Raw genomic sequence first — 21,057 nt, 5'->3', positions numbered from 1 at the left:
CAGGGAGACAAGTGGGGCGGGTGTACAAATACTAATTATGTGCTGCTTAAGTCTAAATCTCAGTCCATTGTGCGTCCACAGGCAAGGGCCTTCCGATTCAAGTGTGTGTGCCTCTCTCCCTTTCAGTGTCTGTCTGTAAACCTTGATGGTATTAAGCACGTGTTTTAATAAATATTTTGTTTGCTGTATTCCCATTAATATTCATAGGGAATGGAGCACTTTGGGCTTTGTGATTTTCTAATAAACATTGATGGTGTTACTAGTTTGTACTGAGTATTCAGTATGCTCCATCAAAATGGCAGCTCTAATTAGGTTCCTTGAATTAGCTAATGGATTTTGAGAAAGATAGCTTAGAAAGCTCTTACAGCTGTCCAAGATATTCCTGCCATGGCAGAAAGACAAAAGGCCCCTGGAAGCTCCAGACTTCAGAGCTTTAGAAATGCAGCTGACAGTTAAAAAGATAAATTGCATTCATATTTTTCCAGTGAAAGTCCTAATACTGAATTAATGTTATTCCTGTAGCGAGCATCCATTAGGAAGCTCATTTTATTATAAGGGTGCGTTTTGACCATTAGCTCCCTTTCTTTAGCCCCTCGCCCACCCTCCCTCTCCTCTCCCCAATTCCCTAGATATTCTGGATGTGGTATTATAAAGCTTCTTTGAAGAAGAGGAAATGGTTCTTTTGGGGGGGGCGGTCATAAATTTAGGAACTCTCTTGAATACCCACTAAGTAGTCAACTTTTAAAGTAAGTCAAGTAATATATAAAGAAACAACACAGTGATTCAACTTAAGCCTGGTGGCTTAGATTTTATGTGGATTTTGAGGAAAATTCAAGCTAGGAGTCCATGGGCATATTTATTCTTGGATAAGGGGTGAATTCATTGTAGACTATGAAGTCTCTAATAAAGCGTGTTACTTCCTTCTTTCATGCTAATGTTCAGTTCAACCAAATAATGCAGAGCCGTCCAACAGGGCCTTCCTGTTTGCATCCTCAGCCTGAATGCTTCCCAACAAATAATGATTTAATGGCATGCGTGCGAGTGACTATATTGTATCTGCAGAGAAACGTTGTTGTGGATTAGTTAACAATGAAGTTCAGCAAAAGGTACAACAGGTATTTTCTTTGGGATATATGTGCTCTCATTAGCTCCTTAACATGTATCCACTTGGAAAATTAATACCTGGCCCTTTCTCATCTGAAAAGTTTCATTTCTCTGGTAATACAGTGGCTCCTTTAGGGAAATGTTTGCTCCGTCATTAACTCCCAACCGTCCACATTCTCTTTTCATCATTTGCATCTTTGTGCTGCTTCTGCCTCCTCTGGCCTGTCTGCCTTTTGGCCTTTTCCCCACCTCATTAGTAACTTTACCAAACAAGGGTCTTGTCCAGGGAAAGGATGTGAACTTTAAGTCAATTAATTGGGATATTATTTATAGCTCTGGGAAAAACATTTGTTGGGAAAGAAAGTAACATTGTTGGTGTAAATGATCTTCTTTTGTGATTATTTTTTTGTACTCTTCCTAACCACCTATTTCTACAGATAACTGACAGCTGACAAAAAGGTAGTTAATAAAACTGGTGGGAACTAGGTAGGGAAAAAAATATTGTGCTGATACAACAACATATTGATGACTGGAAAGCTGTTTTGATCAATGATATAAATTAAGTGCAAAAGCATTATTATTTGAATGTATACTCATATATATGAATGAATATATGCATGAATGAATAAATATACACATATACATATATATTCCCCCGTACTCCCCCCATGACTTTACGATAATGGATGATAAAGGCCATAGCTGACATCAGTGTTTATGGACAAACTGGCTACTGTCACGGGATGGACAGGCTATTAAATGCTGAGGAAGGCATGGCTTTTATTCATTTCACTGTGGCTTATTTATTGAGTTCCATTGTTGGCAGCATACTGCCTAATTTTCCTTCTTTGATATTTGCTGACTTGTTCACTTTTCATATCTAAATGACAAGCTGACACCCTTCTCTGGCAGATCCTTAGCACAACCGCCTCCCCTGAATGGGGCAGTGGCTATTTGTTAATTAAAATCCTGTGACTGCTTTTCCTTAAAATGCCATGAAAAAGAAAGTCTCTGTCAATCCCTACAGGGTTGGTTTCATTTGCTTTGTTTTGTGTTGTGGTTACCTTCTGACCTGTAATTTGGCAGCCAGTACCTTTCCCCTAATGGGAAATTTGTCACTGTATTAATGATGTGTCACGTATCATCACCAGTTCATGTCAGATAAACAAGAGTTCTAATTATAGAAAATATGGAAAGTTTCAGTGCCCCTCCCCTTGCCTCAATCTTCAGTGGTCCTCAGGTACAATGTCCAAAAATTTGAGAACTGGGACTAGAAGGTGAGTTTTGCCAACTATGTGGCTAACTGTTGAGTTTGGATTGTATGCGTGCGTGCGCATGTACACACACACACACACACACACACACACACACACACACACACACACTACAAGAAAGCCCATAGAGGTCAAGTGTTCATCTCTCAGGTTAGTTCTTCCTGGCTGACCTCAGTGGAAGGTCTTTTATATTGCTGCCGCTGTCCTTCTGGAAAGTTTCACTGCCCCATTCAGAAGGACAAGTAAGATCAAGCTATTTAATCCTTTATCCCACAGTTCCCCACATGCTCCTGCTGTCATGGCCAGCCGTGTTCTCTTCCCTGTAGCCCTACCCCCCACGCTGCCCCGCCCCCTTTGCATGCTCCATTCCCTCCTCTTCCATATCTAGCCTCCTGGTCATATCTATGTCTCCTTTTCTCCTCAAGGCCTGACTTCCCCAATGGAGCTGATTGCCTGTCTGTGGGCTGCCACAGGGCTTCATTGCATGTCATGACCCTTCCTCACAATTGGCACATTGTACTATTATTATACACTTATGTCACCATCTCCCCCACTGGACTGTGGAAATCCCTAAGGGTTGGATCTTGATCTTTTTTCTCTACAGAGACAGGGACATGACCCTGATGGAGAAAAACTAAACTTTGAAAAAATGTACAGGTCAGTAAACAGTCAATTACTGGAAAGATCCCAAAAAGGCAGCCAAGGACCTAAGTTTGATATCTAGTTACTAGTTTCCATTCCAAGATGGAAAGCAGATTGGTATTTCTCTAGCAAGGAATTGAAAGAGCCTAAACCTCTTTTAACAAATGAAACAATCTATAGGCTGTGATGGTACTTACTATCCACAGTCCCAGAATCCCTGAGGTCAGTAAGTCAACAGAGCACCAGTATATCCAAGTGCACCTTCCATCCTGGAAAATGAGATTATGGGATATTATTGGACCTAGTGTCTTTGGGGACATAAGTAGATCTTATCTTTTTATGCAACTCTTTGGATTCAAGAATCTATTTTGATTGGGTGGTTGTTCTAACCATATTTGAAACTGCAGAAGATCTCAGCATTTGTGCATTCAGATGTAAAAGAAGTTAAATGTAGATCCTCTCAAAAAAAGTCATTAGTTAAGTTCTTATTCTGGTGGACCTGGTTGTTCTAACAGTAATCGTATCGTTTTACTGCAAATGGAAAGACCTGTTTATCAGATTGTGAAATTCAACACCATATATCATCATTAAGATCTTTCCCATGGTCCTAAAGCTGTGGTCCAAGCATCACACCTGTGTGGCTAGATAGTTTGTTATATGCCCTCTTAACAGACATTAAGGAAATGACTGTTATATGAATATGCATGTACATAATACTGTGATTCCTGGCATCTAGGGTAGATTTAAATCATAATTTTTTAGGCTCTTTCAATTGGAAAATTATTTTTAGTATATTTCTCTTTGTCACTTATTATTTTCCTAAACTCTTCTATTGAAAGAGAAGGTGGGAGACAGGGCTTGATGTGTAAGAAGTCACAGTTTTAACTACCTGACATGTATGCAATATCCAGACTGTGCTCTGAATTTCGAAGCTACCATCCATGCACTGAATCATTAGAATTCCCTTACTTTCCCTTAAAATTGTATGGTCTGTTAGGGCTTACTTCCTTGTTATCCATCAGGGAAGACCTAGACATCCAGCTGTTGAGAATCACTGGGTTGATGGCACTCCATGGTCTCCCCAGGGGGAGAGAGCTCTCTGTTGTTTCTTCTAAGGAAGAGGGAATTTCACAGAGGCCTAGAAAAATCCCAAGGTTTCATGGCCTGCAGCCCACAAAGGCTTGTTTTCCCGGAATGACCCTGAAATCTTAATCCACATCTAAATGTCAGATGTGTATTCTTAAAACACAAGCTGTGTTTGATTTAGGCCTCGAAAGTAATAATTTTATCTTTCAGTTACCGTTACCATAGCTGTTGGTGAGAATATCCTTGAGAAGATGTGTGTACATATCATCATTAATTTGCTCAAGCACCACACACAGTAAAACCTTTTTCCTCCTTGCATTGTCCTTTGCTCAGTTCAAGAAGATGGGTGTGAACTAAGATAGCAAAAACGTTGTAGGTTTCTCCCATTTGCCTTTTTATGTAGATTTTGTTCATTTTATTTTGGATCATAAAATACTTTTAAGGCTCCAAGTGAAACCATGTCTTAAGGATAGTTTTTAAAGTCATTATGTGGTTTAGAAATCTGTGTAAATTCGGAACTAGCCTGAAAAGACACAACAGGAGATCACTATATTGATTGCTCCTTCTGACTGCTCACTAAACCCACCCAATGTCATTTCCTTTAATTCTGCATTAAATGGGTCTCCCCTGCCTGAGTAGCAGTTGAAGCCATTGACTTACATATATGGGAACATGTTGGATGTGTAATACCAGTCTGAACACTGGAATCCCATACATGACATTATAAAATATAAGTAATAAAAGGTTGCTAGAGACTAACACAAACTGAAGGAAACTAAGTTAGCTCATATCCAGGGAAATTTCAGTGGATGGAAGATTTGATAGAAACTTATAGCTGTTAAAATTGCCCAAGCTTCTGTTTTCATCTAAGCTCTGATAAATTAAATGTATCAATTAGATGAAGTTCTGATGCAAGGTCATGTAAGAATAGCAGTGTCGACATGGATTGTAACACAGGAAATGGTTCATTTATCATCTTAAACAGAAGACACAGCTCCACACTGATCCACATTTATTTTTCTTTATCAGTGTGTATGTGTTTGGCAAACACATAAAGAAAAAAAATGAAAGAATAATTTTGTCACCATTCTGTGTTAATTTTCCAATATATTTTAAGATATTTCTTTTTAAGAAGTAAACATTATCATATAAATCACTTAGTAATTTTCCATGATCCCTGTGTACTTCAAATTGTTTATGCCTTGAAACAATATAGATCTCTCTCTCTCACACACACACACACTCACACACACACATATATATATATATATGCATATACATATGTCTTTGAAAGGTCTTGTATATATGTAAGTTGCTTGATTATAAATACTCTACTATGTATATTAAAGGAAATGTGGAAATGTGCCTTGATAGTATTCAACTATGAGTAATTCAATGGCCATTTTATGATTAACACAAAATGGCCTTGGAAATCTGTATACAGCCAGCAGGTTATTGTATATTAGCAGAATAATGTGATTACCAGCCACAGGCTTATAAAGGGGAGTGGAAGCTGTGGAAACAACCATGCATTATTGTTGAATTGTGAGCCACACTATCTGTGTGAAACTCTGAGGAGTTTCAGTATCTTCTGGAAGAAGAGACAAAGAAGCATAGTGTTCTGACCTCAGAGAGCAGCCCTGCATTGTCTCAGGTGATAAAGAGCAAGGTAGAGTCTATGCCTTTTATCTGAAGATATGACATCGATCTGGTGACAAATCTCAGTCACAACACTAATGCAGGAGAAAGTTGCCTTTCATGAATCAATACAATTACATTCAAGGTAAATAGTAGCTGTAGTCACGGTGTGAGTGGGAATGCTTGCCATTATGCAATCAAACGTGTCAAGGGAAGGGGCCTTTCATTTCTTTATGCTTCACCACTGTGGCTTGATACACTGAGGTCAAGGTCCAGTCCAGGGTTCCAATTTCCAAGACAAATTTTCAAGCCATAGAAATCAGAGGGTCAGTTCATCTAGGTCGGATGGAAGTACCAAGATATGGACCTCAAGGGAAGCAGATGCTGAGAGCAGGAAGCCTGTGGAGAAAGATGAAAAGGCAAAGTCAGGAGCTCAGTTGCCAAGGCACAGTGTCCCATTATTGCATCTGGGTCAAATGCCACTAGCACAGTTGGGGGAAGGACCAGGATCCAGCTTGCCCTAATATATCGTCATGTGTTGAGTAGATTTTTTTATTTCCTATGACCCTCACTTGAATAGCAATTCCTCTGGTGCAGGTTTTGAAGCCCCCTGCTACATCCTGGCATAAACAGACAGCAAGAATGCCTTAGAAATGTATATTGATGCATACTCTTCGAAGTTTTATATTAGTATAGAACCTAGACTACTTTCCCATTGTTCTGCAACCTGATTGTTTTGTGATATGCTTATCTTAAAGAGCCTAAACTCTGTCTCTTGACATCCTCTGAGTACACTACCTGAGATTTCTACTGAATGAAGCAGTCCTTGAAGAAAAAGGGGATTCCACACAGAAAAAAATTGACTTTGTCTGTTACTAATATTATTTACCTTTTCACTGAATTCATCAGTCCTAATCAAGGAATTTAAATGCAGTCATAGTAAGCAAGAGGTTCTTAATTGCAGTAATTGTTTTCATCGCAAATTTAACTTAATTCTGGTAGAAGTAAAATTTTCATAGGATCAAGGTAAATCATTATTATTTTAGGGTAAATTATTGGCAAAACTCAGTGAAAATGGAAAGTATCATTTTCACCAAAGCTGTTAGGATAAGAGCCTAGGTTCTGGCAGCTTTAACAAGCTAGGTTCAGCCAACTATCCTCAATAGGCCAATTAATGAGACAAATACTTCTAAAAAGCCAGAAAAAAAGTATTCAATATAGCCAATTGGGTAAAGGAGCAAAGAGGTCCAGTCCTCCCCAAGTCTATCTTTTAAGCCCTGAGTGTGAGATCTGGGTTTAAACAGAAGTCAAGTAGGCCTAACTAAGAAGTTTGGTCAAGGTGTGGTCCCACTCATCATCATTGTTTTGGATACAGTCTCTCCTGCAAGGTGGTCTGACAAGTTGTCAGATAAATGTGAACTCTCTTTCCAAGACAAGGCACCCCTCTAACTGGCACTAGAACTCTTGCTTTTTATCATTTCAATTTCTTATGGCCTATTGTTTCAATAATTTTATAGCCAAAGGGAAGGACATAGGTGTCTCTTTAGAATATCTTTACTCCTGTGAGATAGTTAGATCACTATAGATAATGAAAGCAAGAAGTCAGAAACAAGAATCCTAATATGCTGTCCATGGATAGTCAGTTGGGGTTCCAAAATGTCACTGGATGAAAAATCAAAATATCTAATGCTAATGCAAAAACAGGTACTCTTTGTATAACTGCAGTTTTCAGTAAATGTTCATATAAAATACTTTTCAGAACTTTGGGGGACAAAAATGTAGTTGAGAGAATTCTATAGACAACCCCTCTTAAAAATCAAGTATTATTAAGTATCTTTAATATTATTGGCACATTATTTAAATGTATTTTCATCATGGAATATTACATCTATACAGTATTTGTGTAAATGCTGTCAAGTCAACAGGATGTACAAATCTAAATGTGTTTAATTTACTCATCATCTTCAATACATACATAAGAATAAGATCTTCTCTTCATGGCCCACAGAATCAACTGACCAGCACTCATGGGGACTCACAGAGGTCAGGGGTCTCACCTAGCTCTTCTGCATATATGTTGTGGCTGAATATCTTGGTGTTCTTGTGGGCTTCCTAACAGTGAGGGCAAGGATTGTCTCTGATTCTTTTGCCTGCTTGTGGGACCTTTATCCTCCTACTAGGTTGCCTAATCCACCCTTGATGTGATAGTGTGTGCCTGATTATGCTGTGTTTGATTGAGGTGCCTGGGAGGCCTGCTCTTGTCTGAGAGGAGGCAGAAGGGAAGTCGATCTAGGGGAGTTGGGAAGGGAAAGGTGGAGGTATTGGCGGGGGGAGTGGAGGGAGAAGAAAGTGCCATTGGGATGTAATATATAAGAGAAAAAATAAGCATAAGATCATCAATACATATATAAGAATCTCTCAAAAATTTTATTAGGCAGGAATTTTTTTTTTTATCAACAGAACACAATAATTATACCCATGATAATCTGCCTTGAGGTGAATGATGTTTTTGTTTTTGTTTTGATTTGGTTTTAGGTTATTGGTTTTTGTTTGTTTGTTTTTAAGAATCATTTGTGGAGTTTCTAGTACTGTTAGCAAAACAAAATTATACTTAGAACTTTCCCTGCTGCAGCACCAGCTGCCTCTCCACCCTGGTCTTCATCCACAATCTTTGTCTTTCATGTGGGTTCTAAGTCATGTGTTGATTTTCTTCTGCACCCCATTCAGTTTTACACCAGTTTCCCACATAAGCCTGTTAGTGATATAATATTAATTGCCCAGAAATGTTGGTCTGCAATTGCTCCAGCATCATTCCTTTAATGAATACAGACTTCATTGCTTGTATTCCTATTACTTTAGCTACTTCTATTTCTATTTTTATAGCAAAGATCTGTGCAAATAAAAGAATATCAAAAGGTATGCCTATAAATGTGCTGTACTAAATTCCCTCTGCGTTGAAATGCCTGTGAACTGTTGTTCCACAATGCCTGCTGCATTTTAATGTCTTTCTCCCAAGGCAATGTGATACAGAAGAAACAGCTAGAGTTTTACAGGCACACAAATCCTGGCCCACCACTAACCACTTGTGTTTCTTTACTTCTCTGAGCCTTGGTGTATGAGTCTGGGAAATGCCAACAACATCGTCCTCACAGATTTGAATGGAATCAGATGATGTGAGCATAGATACTGTCTGGGACACCACAGACGCTCCATAAAACTAGTTTAAGTTCTCCAGACCATAGCAGCCAAAAGACTGTACCATGCTCAGACTGATGTTTAGTTCCAAGAAGCACTCTTTTTGGAGGAATTATGAGCAAAGCAGAGTAAGGTTGGATTCAAAAAAAAAAAAAGTATATAGTGCCTTGCTGTGAAGGTTTTCACATATGGTGGTTATTTATAACTATAGATAACTGCAAAAAAAAAAAAATGAAACCCATTGTAAAATTAAGCTCTGTCCAAATCAGCAGTCCTCTAAGAAGGGCTTGCTTAAAGATACTACCTTTAGACAGAGACTATGTAATTGACTAAGAAATTCCCAAATAACATAAATGTCTTGATATATGGATTGAGTGAATTCAACATTCTAAAACCATTACTGGTCACCTCTTATAGATATACAGCTATTTTTTGTAAGAATGGCCAGGATTATCTGGGTGTGGTCATGCACTGCTGTAATCCTTGCCTTGGTTCATAAACAAACAAACAAACAAACAAAGGATCCAAACTCTACTTTCCCTGGTAAAGAACAAGTAAACAAGTACAGAAAGTCTATCCTCCCAATTAGTGATGTGGATGTAGTTAGTGTTTAATCCTTTAAGAGGTTTGAGGTACATCAGAACTTGGTGTTGCTTCTGAATATGTCAAGTAGGAGATTTCCCAGAATTCCTGCTACTACTTTACATAAAAGCAAGAAGACAGACCAGATGGCATTTAAGTGCCTTCAGGAGTCAAATACTGTGCACTAGCCTTAAATCCATGATGTTTTGGTGTTTTCTAGAGGCCCAAGTCTCTATGATATAAACAAGATGGAAAAATTCAAACATAAGTAGCTCCAGATAACAGGAATGTTAGGAGTCAGACCAACGTTCTTAGTCATCTATTAGCTGATAGACTCGCTTCTTCATTTACATGAGCAGAATAATAAACCTTATCTTTTAATGTAATTTTCAGACTTTGAGATATTTTCCAAAGCTATTACATTAGAATTATAAATAAAACCCATTCAAGTGTCCACCCCTATAGCTTGATAGTAGTTTTTTGAAGTTCTGGCTTAAAAGGGATTCCGAGACTAGGGTCCTTAAAAAAGAATAGTATAATTGATTAGTGAAGTGAACTCTGGGAAGATCATAGAAATAAACATTTGCATCAATATATTTGTGGTTTAAGTTGTTGCTATAATGGTTGATAACATTGCTACAAAGTGTGTATAAATCTAGCATCAAATTGCTAAATTTGTTCAACTTCAACACAAAATAAAATCAATTGATTGCTATGCACATGACACTATGATATTTAACATTTTATTAGTTTAGTTATCTACTGAGAAGCTCTGAAAACTAAAAACAAAATGTTGACTCCTAACGTTAACATATAAAACACTTAGAAAACTACACGGTTGTTAACTAAGGGCAGAGAGAGGTTTAGCAATGGAAAAAATAAGACCAAGATTGAAAGATAGTCCCAGATTGTGAGTAAAATACCTGTATTCTATTCCAAATACTATCTTAGAATATTCACACTTGGTAGAAGACATGGCATGTTTTGCATGGAGTCACTCCATGACTTTCCTCTTGTGTTTTTTCTAGGGCCAGATTACTTTTCCAGGTAGTCATGCTCTGTCCCCATAGGGGGAATTTTTTGAATCCTGAACAGCTGTTTTTATATTCTTGCCCTACTGTCTTATTTGAGAGCAGCAAGCTGATCAAACCCATATTTTTAAATTTATGTGTTTATAGGCATATGGAAGAATGGTTTATAGTCTGAATATGATTTTTTTCTCTCCACCACAAATGGAAGAATATTGTGATGCTTGGTCCTTTTATAAAAACAGTATCGTACCAATTCCTTTCTTTCCTTTTCTGTTTCCCTTTATTACTGATGACTTCACTCTACTTGAATTCAATGCTTCAGTTTCTTTGGGGTAAACTAATAGATTATGTATGCAGTGTTTGCACCAAGTTGATTGAACTCATCTGGTGAGTTTGAATGCTGCTCTCGCGTCTCTGTAACCAGCAGAAACCTATGCATGAGATCCAGCTGCTGCAGTCCTCTTGTATTACTACGGAGATAGGGAGACCAGACAGCTTCCAGGGTATAGCCTGCTGCTCTCAGTACATGTGCTCCAGGAAAGCTTAGCAATCCCTTGTTATCTGTAGGGTGATCTTTTTTAATAAAAATAAAGGAAGGAGAATTAGACCTATTTTTCAGAATTTTTAAATACATAAGGAAGGAAAGTAAAGGTCTGTCCCCCGACCCCCGCCAAGCACTCAACTTACTCCTTTTTTTAAAATTTATTCTTATTATTTTCAATTGTGTGTGTGTGCATATATGTCTGTATGGGGGGGTGCATGTGAGTGCAGGTGCCCACATAGGCCCAAGGTGGCAGATTCCATGGAGTTGGAATTATAGGCTGCTGTATAAGTTCTGGGGACCAAACTCCTCATTACTACTGGGCCATCTCTCCAACCTCAGGGTTTGCCTTTTCTTAATCAAAAGCACCAGTTATTGGCCAGTTGCCATCTCTAGTGTGCCCATGAAGCCCAGTGGCCAGTTATTCTTACTGGAGAGAAGCCACAAAGCAAATAATGTGGCCATGTTATCTATTACCTTGTATCAAGTAGAAGACCTTGTCTTGCAAACATATTTACCTAGCTTAAATTTTCAAATACTTCCATTTGCTTTGAGATATCTCATTTTTTTTTTAAATCGGATATCTGATTTAAATGTAAAACTCAACAGAAATACCTGAGGACCTTCATGAATGCAAGTTTCTTCATGCAGGCCCCTACATACCTGTCCAATAGTCACTTGTCCCCCTTTTCACAATCCCTCCCATATAACTCATAAACTACAGAGTGATCTTAGTTTGCTTGTTTTGTGTTTCTCGAGACAGGTTTCTCTGTATTGCTTGTATTGTATATTATACAGGTTGCTCTGTATCAGGCTGGCCTCGAATTCACAGAGATCTGCCTGCCTCTGCCTCCCGAGCATCCAAGGTTCAGGTTATCAGCACTTACTCTTACTAACTAACATGAGAAAGGGAGCATGTATCATCTGATGTGTGTAGGAGGCAGAGTAAAGGCAGCTGGGACCTCCAATGACCCAAATGTACTTGCTGGAAAAGGAATCACCAAAGCAAGATTTTCTTTTGCTCTTCCTCTCTCTCTCTCTGTGTGTGTGTGTGTGTGTGTGTGTGTGTGTGTGTGTGTGTGTGTGTGTGCCTAGATTGCCTCCTCTTACCTGCCCAATTCCTGAGTGTCTACATATTCTGTAAGTTTCAACAAAAGTGCGAACCTCCTCTATGGAGCCTTCCACTGTCACCTTCCATAGCCCGCTCTAACCCTGTCAAAACTTAAGCACTCATAACCCCTGTGAAGATCCTTCTAGTGGCAGCAATCTGAATTCCTCCAAGAATGTGATTCTTGTAGTCATGTAAATGTTTCTTTCTCACTTGCCTGTTCCCAAATACCTGGTATCCACTTCCCAAATAATTGATTCATGGCTTAATATAAATTATAAATGTTCAGCCAATAGCTCAGGTTTATTATTAGCTAGCTCTTACACTCAAATTAACCCATATTTCTATTTATGCTTTGCCACACGGCAATACCTTTAATAGCATGGTATGTTTATCTCCTGTTCCCTCTGTGTCTGGCTGGGGGCTCTCAAGTCCACCCTTCTCCTTCCAATCATCCTTAGTTTGGTCACCCTACCCATATTTCCTGTCTGGCTACTGGATAATCAGCATGTTATACTAATTTGAGAGGTAAATCTTTATAGTATATAAGGGATTATTCCACTGCAGATTCATTCAGGAAAAGAATATGAAATGTTCATCTTTACATCTCCAGATCTTAATGTGAGGTCTGGCACAATGGGACAGTCAATCATTAAATGAATCAATGAGTTTCAATGGCAGGTCAGACCTGTATATCTTTTTTCTCTTGCCTCCCCAGGATGGATTATAAAACATAAGCATTATCCTAGTTCTGATAAAAACAATAATAACCAGTAAACCCAAACTAAAAAGGGGCCACTAGCTGCCCAAGGTGGCACTTGGCAAGCTCTAAGTCTTAGGCAGAATCAATGGCTCACACAGATATACATGGCCCTTGGACAAGGAGCATACTAGAACACTGAGCTGCTGTAGACCTTCCCCTACCCATGTGTTTCCCTTATTGCCATAAACTTCACCATCTTTCTTTATCTATGGTCTTTCTTTACTCATACATTGACCTATGTCCTGCAATCACACTGTACACACTCTCTCTCTCTCTCTCTCTCTCTCTCTCTCTTTCTCTCTCTCTGTCACTCTCTCTTATTCTAAGTTCTTGAGTTTCACTGAAAAGAATGCTGATCCGTGCCAGCCAATCATTTGTCACATCCAACCTTTGGGTCAAGCAAATGAGATTTGATCTGAAATTAGCAATGACATCTGAAAGAAAGAGATACCCATATTAAAATTTAACCAAACACTGTATATATGATTGTAAAAAGAATGTAGTGAGTTATTTAATTGCTCTAGAAGGTCAGGACATTAACTTACCTTCTCATTCCCAAAGCATTTATTAGTCCAAAATCAGATGACTTAACCCTTGGAGTTAAATGTGTGTGCGTGTGTGTGTGTGTGTGTGTATGTGTGTGTTATTCCTTCTTTGCTCATTTTTATTACTGATTTCACCATTTTCCTCATTTGCATTACATTGTCAAGTCTTTCAAATTTGGATGTCAGGCCCTTTAACAGGGAGAGGAAAGGGGTTCCCCAAGGCTGACATACACCATGTGACCATGTCTATTTGTGTGCTACAGTGGCCGTCCCATGGCTGGAAACACTGACCGCATCCAGAAACTTCGGAAGGAGTATTATCAGGCTCGAAGAGAAGGGTTCCCTTTGTATGAAGATGAAGAGGGACGAGGCACGGCCATCTGACCATGACCTCCGCTGGGTAAGCTCATGCCTGATTCCAATCATAAATTCCTCTCTACCAAAATAACTCAGAGCAGAATTACACAGTCAGGTCAAGAAAACTCTGGGCATATCAGGTTACATTCAGGTTTCTTGAGTTTTATAGATATGAACATTACCCAGACCACAGTCATCTTCTCCCACAGAAGTTATTTATATAAATCAAACCACAGAACTGTACTTGTTCATTCTATCTGCTCTCATGCTTTACTTCCTGTTGGGTACCTCACTGGTCTGGGGCAAGCAGGTCAGTTACTTTAAAGAGGACAAGGAAGGTTTGTGAGCCTTAATCCTTCCATTCCTTCTCTTAGACCTTAAATATGAGCTATTAGGAATAAATTTCAAAGTATTGCTGCCAAAGATATTGCATATTTGTATATGAGATTTGAGCAATTTATGTTCCCAAACTTTGCCAGAATAATAGGATGGTGTGTTGCGAGTTAAGGCACTTTTTGCAGGAGGATTCACTATGCTAATTCTTTCAACATTCAAGGAACAAAAGAGAATACTGGCACTAAATGAAGACTTTTATTTCTCTGTGTAGCACTTCCCCCTGTTCTGTATGTCTGGGGACAGAGCTTAGAGTTGGTTGGTAAGAACTTGTCAGTGACAGTACCTAACTTGCAGCTGGCACTTCATACATACCACTATAAATATTAACTATTGATACTATTATTGGAGCAGAGCTAAGTGTGGCCAATTGTAATGTCTTGGCTATTACCCATCCTATGTGTCCTCGTGGATGACTGCGGCTTTCTGGTCTACCATCTCCTTGGAAAGACAAGCATGTTAAAGGGAGTTTCCTGCTCTGGGTTTCATACATATTCTCATGAGATAAAGATACAGAGAATGTAGCTAGTTCCCTTCATTTCTCACATCTGCATCCTATGAGGTTGTGAATGACATGTGGGTCAAACCTTAGTTTCAGCACCTCCCACTGTTGTGCAGAACAATGGCAACTCCTCAGGCCAGGAGACTCCTTTTCATAAAATGGAGTTTATAAACACTAATGGAGCCAGGGAAGGTGGCACAAGCCAGTCATCACAGCCCTGAGTAGTCTAAAGTAGGAGGATCAGGAGTTCAAGGCCAGCCTCATTTACATGGTAAGATTGAGGTACATGGGATCCAACAAGAAAACAAAACAAAACCAAAGAAATGTATAAATACATATTAAAAGAAGTATATTGTGCATATTGGTGATCCAAACCCAGAGATGCCAGCCTCTTTGAAAAAAAGCATGTGAGACCATATATCTGAGTTAGTAACTATTTATGTTTTATACAGATATTAGAATTAAACAAAATGACATTTACAGTGGTGGGACAATGTGTTCTCTTAGATTCTCCATAGTAGAAAAGAAAGATTTCTATGGAATAACAGATGCAGTAATAATTCACTCTGTCTCAAACTTGATCCCCGATTGATTTACTGCCTTAAACAAGAGATGAGAGGCAATTGTTAGGCGAAGTTCAGTCTCCCTTAGCAAACAAAAACCAGTGATAAAGTGATTGCCACTATCCCAGGAACAGAACATCATGTCCAATGCCCTCAAAAGCATTTATGAATTCCTATGAGCAGAATAAGAAAGTGATTTCAGAATGACTAGCCCTTGTTACTTTGGCTTTATTTAAAGATTTCTTTACTTTGAGCTAAGAAGATGAAGATGCTGAGCTTGGAAGAGACTGAACAGGCCTGTGAAGTTCACCAAACCTGAGCTGGAGCTGGTCCCTTGGGAGCCCCCATTTGTAATGATTCCCTTTATACCAAGCAAACTTTTAACCAAACAGCTTAGTGACTGAAGGAGTATCTATTTTAATTTGTGTTTCCCATGCTCCGTGTATTGAGTGTTGCCAAATGTGACTGATTTTATGTTTCCCAGACAATCTGAGTCAAAGGCATCCCAAAGGGATGCTGAGAACTGTACTGTCATAAAAGACAAGTGTTCTCTGTGATCGCCTCAGATACTCCAAACTGGGGATTAGAATCTCAGCACCCCTTCCACTCCTTTCCCAATGCCAAAGAAAAACACTGATACCTTTTGTCTAGGGGAGGTCTGAGAAATTATACCTCTGTCTTGCTACATTTAGAAAGATCTAGGAGAGCAAGTTTAGAAAGTTAACATTTTATTTCTGCCTCTCAGCCTGACCCAACAAAGAGTCTTTCATAAGACTGCAGTGTCTAGAGTAGGCTGGTCCTCAGCACCATGTTAAGGTCAAATCAAGGGATGGGAAAGAAGACCCACACCTACCAACTTATACTTGTCCAGGTATCCAACAAAAAAATCTGAGATTCCAAATCAATAATAGAAACCAAGCTTGGTTCCTTCCACATCCATAAATCTCTAAGCAGGCCATGTTTGTTTACAAAGTCCTCATCATCATCATCAAAAATCTTTCACAGACTTTGAGATGCCCCAGTCCCAGTATAGTACCACACTCAGGTGAAAAGGCCTAAAGAATTTTCCCTATAAGCAATCGATTCCAGAAGACTTCTGAGCTGCCAAGAGAGAAAATAGGAGGATAAATTATCCTGCAACTATCATCCTCCCTGGCTATCCTTGGCACAACTCTGCAGAAAACAAACCTGCAGATACTCAAGTCCCTTATCTAAAATGCTAAGGATTTGTGTAGAACCTATAAGCTTTCTCGAATATACTTTGGAACATCTCCAGACTAGAATAATACCTAATGTAGTCTCAATGTTATATAGATAATTTTAATTTCTATAATTTGAAAATAATGATAGGAAATTGTATAAATGTGTTCAATAATAAATGCATTGTGTGTGCACATGTCTGTGTGCTAATGTTTTGTGGGTAAACAAATGTACACATGTGTATAATCAGACTTTTTATACTGCGAGCTCCCAAATAATGAAAGGGAAACTTCTTATTAATTACAAACAATTTTTCCTTAGCTTGTTCGTAACTAGTTCTTATAACTTAAATTAACCTCATTTATATTAATCTACATTCTGCTATGTGGCTGTTCCCTCTCCTCCAAAATGTATATTCAACTTCCTCCACATCTCCCTGGCAAGACTTTATCTCTCATATTTCTTCCTGGAGTTCCTATCTCTGCTGGAAGTCTAGCCTATCTTCTCATGCCTAGCTATTCACCCACTTAACACTTTATCAAACCAATCAGAGAGGTGCCTTTCACGGAGTGTGATCAAATATCCTGTGTCATATGTGTGTGCATATATATAGAGTCCAGACATGAATCTCAGGTGCCATTCTTCAGGTTCTGTCCATTTTTTATTTTGTTTTTTTTTGGGGGTAGGGTCTCTATGGCGTGTAGATCCTTGGCTAAGACAGCTGACCAGCGAACCCTGAAGATTTCAATAGTCTCCACTTCCACAACACTCCATTTTTTTTTTGTTTTTAATTAAGGTTCTAGAAATAGAACCTGGGTTCTCATGCTAGCAAGCCAAGTACTTTACTAAGAGAGTGATCACCACAACTATCCAGATACATAGAAACAGGTTTTTTTCAGTGTTTGGTTGACTCCAAAGCTGCAGATGTCCAGCTGTACTCTCAAGTTCGATTAAAGATAGCCCAGAGACAAAGTAAGTATATGCACAAAGAACTTTAAACCTAAAATGATGGAAATGTTTGCTGAAGAGTTTAAATGATATTTTAAAGTATTTTTCTCAATGGGAGCTGACATTTTTTTCTTTGATACAACACACACTCAGTGGCTTGAATCTAAGGTATCTCTCACAATTTCTTTTTCATTATTCCTTTCCATTTTCTCCATTTCTGCTCAATTTTAATAAATATTTATGTCTTCAATTTCAATTTCGATAAATATCCATTTACTCAGCCTCAGTGGAGTCTAATCATTAGTAGTAAAGAATATGGCATTATGTCCAATTTAGAGAGACTAACAATATGGCTAAAGAATATATGTGTTTTAGCCAAAACTGACTTAGTATATGTGGCAAATGCTACAACCAACTCTTATGTAGGCTCAGAGAGGTTAACTGAGTCAGTCACAGACAAGATGTATGGAAGCTATTGAGGCTATTTGGAACTTGCTTACTTCAGCACATTTGTTATTATTATTATTATATTCTTATTCTCATCATCATCTCCATGGCAATAATAAAACCTGCCTGGTTTATTCACTCCATCTATTTTAAAACATGTAAACAAACAAGATTGTAAGGTTTTTGTAAATATGGGCCTAAGAGCTGAAAAACCCTTTTCATCAGCCTTCTTTGTGGCTGTTTTCCAATCCAGGCTCTGAAACTATAAAGAATTGGTCTAGAGGGGAATTTCAATGGCTCCAAATGAAATGGCCTGGTGGGTTTTTATGAGCTCAATTAAGTGAGCAAGGCATGCTAGCTGTGAAGGTTAACATTTTGAAAAAAGAGCACATCATACCTGTCTAACTGCTGATATTTTTATTTTCTGTAGAACTTGTTAAAACTGTCACCATCCTCTGAACAGGTTTACCTTTTTTATTAGCAGATAAAGAGTCTCTGCTTGTTTAATGCAACATGAATATCCTGTAAGTAATTTGGGAAATAGGATGGCTCTCAAGTCATCTGCAGCTCTCCATACCTTCATTATTGCCTTCTTCATGAGCTTCATAGTGTATATTATTATTCCTCTCTCTCCTTTTGAAATTCTTGGCTAAATTAGAAGAATGTTTACCTATGAGTTTGTAAACTCTTGAACAGGAGAGAGAGAATAAGTGTGTGCATATACAGGAAAAATGGTAGTTGACATACCTAACATGACATGCAAGTTTCCACTGACCTAAAAAACTTGGTACCACAACTTTCTATTATGGAAGTTGGCTCAGATGCCTTATTAGTTTGCAAACAAAGAGGTGGCAGGGAGTCATAAGAAAAACACTTGGAAGGTGTTCTCATCCTGTTGGGGTGGTCTAGTGGCCACGTTGAATGAGTATGAGTAGCAGCTGTCGTACAAAGTGAAGGATGAACATCTGTACTCGGAAGGAATGGAGAACATGATGCTAGTCATCTTAAGACCTAAATTGAAGGTGGAAGTTCCATAGACAAGTATGCGAACTAGTTTTATGTCACCTTGACACAAGCTAGAGTCATTTGGCCTGAGGGAACCTCAACTGAGAAAATATTCTCCTACCAGAATGGCCTGTGGGCAAGCTTGTGGTGCATTTCTTCATTAATAATTAATGTGAGGGCCTAGTTCACCATGAGGGTCTAGGTTTGGGCTGGTAGTCTTGGGTGCAATAAGAAGAAGCCTGAATAAGGCTGTGGAGACCAAACCAGTAAGCATCACTCCTTCATAGCCTCTGTATCAATCAGTTCCTACCTCAGGCTTCTACCCTGTTTGAGTTTCTGCCTGCCCCAACTTTCCTCAGTAATAGGCTGTTACCTGGATGTGTAAGATGAATAAACCTTCTCCTCCCAAAGTAGTTAAGAGTGTTTCATCACAGCAATAGAGAAGTAACTACAACAACCAACCTAAACAAAAGCGATTTGAAAGATTGTTTTATAAATATAAGTAGATAAGAGTGTGAGTTCCTACTGTCAATGATCTGATACCAGAAATGAGACTTACAATGTATTTTCCTTGTCAGTTCCTTAAAAGCATCTCATAATAACAAATTATACTGCCCAGTATAATAACTCTTGCCTGTAATTCTGTCTGACAGATGGAGGCAAGAGGATCAGAAGTTTTAAGGTCATCCCTAAATACTCAAAAAGTTTCCAGACCAGTGTGGTTACATGAAAGTCTCTCAATAAATAAATAAATCTAAATAACCTTGCTGAGTGAGTATCCATTGATAAATTTCACATGACATCCAAAGAGGCCAATTTTATTAAAAACAAAGCCAAGTAAATAAAAAGAAATCAAAGATAGTGATACATAATTCTGATTAGTCAATTGATTCTTTTTTATTCTTTTATTTATTTTTATATAACCAAGTCCATTTAAATGAAAACAAGTCAATTGATTCTTATATTGCAAAGAATGGAAACCTATGTAATTGCTTAAGCAAACTGCTGAATGGTATAGAAGCAGCCCATGGAATGGGAGCTCATTAGCATTGCTGTCCACAGGAAGGGTGGCACATCTGGCTCCTTCAGACTGGCCACTTGGAGCTTCTCTCTCCTTCACCTACCCAGTTTGCTCAGTACGCACTGTTCCCAGGGACAGGTAGTGACAACACGACCATGGAAACTTCCAACTCATCCAACTTTGGAAAGTCTCACACCCAGCAGACCCCAGAATGTCATAAAAATGATGCTCAGTGATGTACTCATGGATTGTGGCTCAGCCTGGGCCAGTTCTCAAAGCCAGAATAATCAGAACTAACCAAGAACAAGGTTATGAGGCAGAACCAAGAGTGGCACCCTGCCCACTCGAGCCCTTAAGTAAAGTTTAGGTGAAAGGAGACCCCAAGAGAAATTGATGTACCGTTAATAGGAGGGAGTGGATGTTGGTTAAAATCAGGGATTATCGGAAACAACTTTGAATTAAAATTATATAAACTTTATCATCTTACATTTTTAAAGATCTCATGTGTTTATATATTTTTTCCTGATTTATTATTAGGAAGAATGGGTGCCATTAACTACCCCAAATTTGTTGTCATTCCTCGCTACAAAAAAAGATAAAGAAACATTCTTTTGTCTTCTGATCTAGTACTTTTGAACTTAAGGACACAAATGATTTTTCCCTGGGTTATTCATCTGAAATTACCAGATTTCTGGCTTTATAATTACCTGCAGAAAGTGACATTTTGGTTAACCTTAAATCTAAGAGTCATAGAAGTAATAGGATTCTTTGAAATTACTAAGGATACTTGCTTTCTATAGACAAGTTGCTCATACATTTTTATGACTGCACGGGCGACTTTCATGTCACCTTGACATGAGCTAGAGTCGTTTTGGAAGGAAGAACTTTTAACTGAGAAAATGGCCTACCAGATTGGTTTTGTGGGAAAGCCTGTGAGGGGAAATCTCTTGTAATGATTGATGTTTAGGGGGAATGACTCACTATATGTATAGTTCCCCTCCCCTGGCCTGTTGATCCCTAGGTGCTATAACCATTAAAAGCAAACAAAAAAATATGTATGTATGTATGTATGTATGTATATATGTATGTATATGGGCTCCTTCATGGCCTCT

General features: G+C 38.5%; 1 protein-coding gene across 1 annotated transcript in view; it reads left to right on the top strand.

Moving 5' to 3' along the window:
- The window catches only part of LOC127226156 (partitioning defective 3 homolog B-like), a 93,992-nt gene extending 80,099 nt beyond the window's left edge, over positions 1 to 13,893 (top strand). The window contains exon 6 of the mRNA XM_051190062.1: positions 13,773 to 13,893. Coding sequence (XP_051046019.1) covers positions 13,773 to 13,893 — 121 coding nt within the window. The remainder of the gene's footprint in view (positions 1 to 13,772) is intronic.
- Positions 13,894 to 21,057: the final 7,164 nt, after the last annotated feature.

Source organism: Phodopus roborovskii, unplaced genomic scaffold (genome assembly GCF_943737965.1).
Source record: "Phodopus roborovskii unplaced genomic scaffold, PHOROB, whole genome shotgun sequence".
In the NCBI taxonomy this organism is placed as follows: Eukaryota; Metazoa; Chordata; class Mammalia; order Rodentia; family Cricetidae; genus Phodopus; species Phodopus roborovskii.
The sequence above is the reverse complement of the archived record's forward strand: the minus strand, read 5'-3'. Positions and strand labels throughout refer to the sequence as shown.